This window comes from Protomyctophum bolini (genome assembly GCF_963924005.1).
Source record: "Protomyctophum bolini genome assembly, chromosome: 20".
NCBI lineage: Eukaryota > Metazoa > Chordata > Actinopteri > Myctophiformes > Myctophidae > Protomyctophum > Protomyctophum bolini.
Window position 1 is genome coordinate 24,783,431 of NC_137881.1, and position 4,244 is coordinate 24,787,674.

Consider the following 4,244-nt stretch of genomic DNA (forward strand, 5'->3'; position numbering starts at 1 on the left):
ACCTCCCAGTTTCAGGGCGGACACTCTAACCACAAGGCCACTGAGCTGGTATTGTTACATCTTGTGTACAGATACATAAGGTTTGGCTTCCTTCAGACAATGCAGCAGCAGATAATAATAACAACAGTAGAATATAGTGATAAATATTAAATATGTACAGTATTAAAGAAAGGAAGAGTGCAAAAATACTATACATACTGTATAGTCTTGGTGTATAGCATCATCAAATCAAATGTCCATATGCATGCAGTGGGAGATCTGGTCTGGTTTTGGTGAATATTAAGTAGTTCCGGTCATTTGGTGGAGGGCACTGGGGGCCACGCATTAAAAATAGATGAATCCACAAAACTAGCATAATTTGTATTGTCCTATTTTTATCATATAGTCAGTACAACTTCCGTTCAACTTTGACCCCTCTGTCACTTGAACTATGGCTATGTGCTGCTGCTGCTGGCGTAGTAATACTGGACACAAAAAATTGTTCCACGTGACAGAGGGGTCAAAGTTGAACGAAAGTTTCTCTATGTGAAATTGTTTATTTTTAATGCATGGCCCCCAGACCCCCACCAAATGACTGGAACTACTTCATTATTCACCAAAACCAGACCAACTAACCAACCTTTAAATTCCATATTACATTGTCATGATTGTTATCACTATCAACACTATTTTCATTATTGTGATTCGTTACCATTTGTTCAGAGGCGTGCGTACATCCTCCGGCATCTGGCTGAATCTCTTTCTCTGGCTCCTGGCGTCCCCCAACGGGAGCAGGGGTGGGACGGCCTCTGTACCTGTAGGACACACGCACACACACACATGTGTAATTATAGGAGACAAACAAATCTGATCTATACATTTTGCTACTTTATTTTCACATGACATCGTCACACGATAAAGTATAAAACAGGGCTTACCGGTATGTGGTTTACGAGTTATTGATTTAGTTTTTATTGATGTCTTTTCGAATTCAAAAGTAGCAAAAGTAGCAGATCTACATGCTCAAAACACATTGCGTCGCACCGCGCTTCAATCTTGTGCATTTGCTACTTTTGATGCTTTCGTGTGCCAACGTAGGCCTAGTATGATCAAGTAAGTAAAACAAAGTTAGAACATGGAAATAAGAGGTTTCCGTCCCCAACATTAACGATATCCATATTGTGATATAAGATGTTGTCTATGTTGCTCAGTCCTATAATGACAAACATCTCTCTCTCTCTCTCTACCTGCCGCCTCCACTGATGGGTGGTGGGACATATCGGTTGGGGGTGTATGTCTCCCGGCCCCTGGACGTGGGACGGTGGCCCCTGGCGCCTACACCTGGTACGTCCTGACAGAGAAGAGACAAACAATAACATCAACTAAAATAAAGAATGAAATAGAAACAAAATGAAGAAGAATCTAAAATAAACAGCATGTAAGTAAGAATGTTGAAAAATGTAAAATGTACCGTTGATGGCTTCACCGCAGTTGGCTGTGGAGAGAAAGACAATGAATACTTTGCTGCACAATGATTGCAGATGTACAATCTCACTTCTGTCGATATAAGCTTGTAAATGCACTATATGCGCTAATATATTTTAGAAAAAGACACACACAATGATATTCGTATATTTGCACGTCGGACATCATCATTTCACCTGCAATTTATTTTTTACTTTTCTTTACCCTAATCCTATCACCGTAGTTAGACGTAGTTAGTTCAACAACTATTGACGTATAACTCATAACCAGTGGTGGAAAAGTACTCAATACTGCAATATAGACAATATACTATGTAACAAGTCCAGAATTCTACATTTAATTGAGTAAAAGAATAAAAGTAAAATGTACTTAAAGTACCCAAAGTATTCATCGTGCAGAATGTCCCATTTAAAGTTTAAAAAAGTATACAAATCTTTTGAAAATAGTCAATCTACAAGCTCACAATTCGTTACATCTCGATATATTATGGGTTCAGCTATTTACAAATGTCAGAAGTATTTATAGGGCTTAAACGATTAGTGTGTTTTGTAATAATAATCAAAATCTACAAAATAACCAGTAACTGAGTTACTGAGTAAAGTTTTAAAATAAGTGTACAACATTTGCCTCTGAGATGTAGTGGAGTAGAAGTAAAAGTACTGGAAATTGAAAATAATCAAGCAAAGTAAAAAATAATTAAATTGTACAGTACCTAAGTAAATGTACAGTATTTAGGCAAATTGGCCTCACAATGTCTATTTCTCTGATTCGTCTATATATGGGGACATTTGGCCCTCTTATAGTGCATACACACACACACACACACACACTCACTGTGCTGTCGTAGTCGTCATAATCCGAGTCCGAGGCCCAGACCGTGCACGCACACACACACAAACACAGCAGTAACAGCGTCCTCATCTTTGTCACTTTGTCGGACGATTATTTGTTCTTTATTGTCAAACCGTTCCTCGCTCTCTGACCACAGAGCAGAGGAGACCCTATTTATGATCTATAAGCTCCTCCCTCTGCCATTGATCCCATCCCATGAGGTGGTGATTCATCATGTTTTTCGGGGATAGTTTGCAGTCCTGAGTCACAGTGTATTGAGCAGTGCAGGGTTCATCAATATGTTCCAGACACAGACACATGTGTCCGGGACAAAGACTTGGTTGGCCTGGTCTGTGGCAAATGTTCTGTTTTCATTTACACACCGAAGGCATGGGGAGAGGTTGACTTTTAAAAAACAAATTATTTTATATTACTCCTCCAGATTCTGCAAATCTCTACACACTATCTCTATAGTCATTTGTTCAAGATGGATCTGTCTGATATTTCATATTCCATCCTAATTGGCTCACTTTGGCTTTCAAAGTTTGCAGGATTGGCCCTTTTGAAACAAAAAGCCTAAAATCATGAACGCAGTGTGGAACATTGGCCTGTTATAGCGCCACCAACAGGTGGATTTGTGCAAAACACATTTTTGGAACAAAGTGCCTCAAAACATCCAATTGCCATCAATGGTGCAGAACAAATGGCACCCATTTCACATTGGCCTATTATAGCGCCACCAGGAGGCCACAACCTGACCTGCCCTGGGGGAGACCTGTGCCCCGAGGGGCACTTTTTCTAGTTTTGATCATAATACCCACTTAATGAATGTCAAGTCTCCAGGTTTTCTTCAGAATATAACACTTATTTACTATGACAGATTATTAGGAGTCCACTAGTACTAGTAGTGGTTCTCAAATGGTCCATGGCCCCTTATAGGTCCATTTGGTTCCATTTGAACAACATTTGTCTTAGTGTTTCTGGTAATATTATTGTCTCTCATTTTGTATGTCCGAGGAGAAATGCAAATTTGACAAAAAGTTCCACCACAAGCCAGCATGGAGCAGTGTTAGTGAAGTGAGGGCCTACTAAATATAAAAATAAAAAAGTGAGTCCATTATATCGTTGCTGGAATCCACTTAACTCCATTTTTGAGTTTTCCTTAAATCACTGCTATTGAATACCCTTTATGTCTGTGTGTTGGTTAAATTAAAAGAATATTGAACTAATGAAAAGTAGTAAAAAGCGCAGAAAAAACCTCTTAACTCCATTGGACCACTAAAGCAGCTAACTCCACCACATCTCCCCCTCTCATGCAAGTAATTGACAATATATAAAGTCACAATACAAACTTTGATGAGGCAGTGTATTGCTTTGCTTTAAAAATATATACGGTTTTCTTTTCCTGAGAAAAAATGAACATTTTAGAGTTAGGTGGTTTCTTCCTGTCAGAGATATGCTACTGCATCAAAAGTAAACAACAAACTATACTATAAAAACTGGTCAAACATTGGCAAATATAAGAAAGCGCTCACAGCGCCTCGCAGCGAGAAGCTTGTAGTTCTGTAGGTCGGCTATTTTCCACAATATTTTTCCACAATATGTATCTGTGGAACTGAGTCAAACAAAATGTAATACCTCATACAATTATGCTTGTCAGGGCGGGGGGGGATCCCAGTTAAAACATGCATATTTTTGAAAACCACTGATATGGAGGGACATTTCATAATCTCTGAATTGTGGACTAGGGTTTGAAATAGTCATCTTGATGACTATTTCTATGTATTTGATGTAGTGTATTACCATGTGATGTTCTTGCTTATTCTAAATCGTTCTAGATTGAGCATAAATGTTATGCGGCTGCCTAAATTGTAAACTGGAGAGAGTGAGAGAGTGTGTGAGTGAGTACAGGGAAGTAATTAGTGTGAAATAAAAATGCTTTCCGAGGC

The 4,244-nt window shown here is 38.9% G+C and overlaps 1 protein-coding gene across 1 annotated transcript in view; it reads right to left on the reverse strand.

Annotated features, from left to right (window-relative positions):
* fgb (fibrinogen beta chain) overlaps positions 1-2,426 on the reverse strand; it is a 7,393-nt gene extending 4,967 nt beyond the window's left edge. Inside the window, exons 1-4 of the mRNA XM_080793020.1 lie at positions 2,299-2,426; positions 1,451-1,474; positions 1,227-1,330; positions 692-794 (exon numbers count right to left, since the gene is read on the reverse strand). Of these exons, the coding sequence (XP_080649146.1) occupies positions 692-794; positions 1,227-1,330; positions 1,451-1,474; positions 2,299-2,385 (318 nt within the window). The 5' untranslated portion in view covers positions 2,386-2,426. The remainder of the gene's footprint in view (positions 1-691; positions 795-1,226; positions 1,331-1,450; positions 1,475-2,298) is intronic.
* Between the last annotated feature and the right edge of the window lie 1,818 nt (positions 2,427-4,244).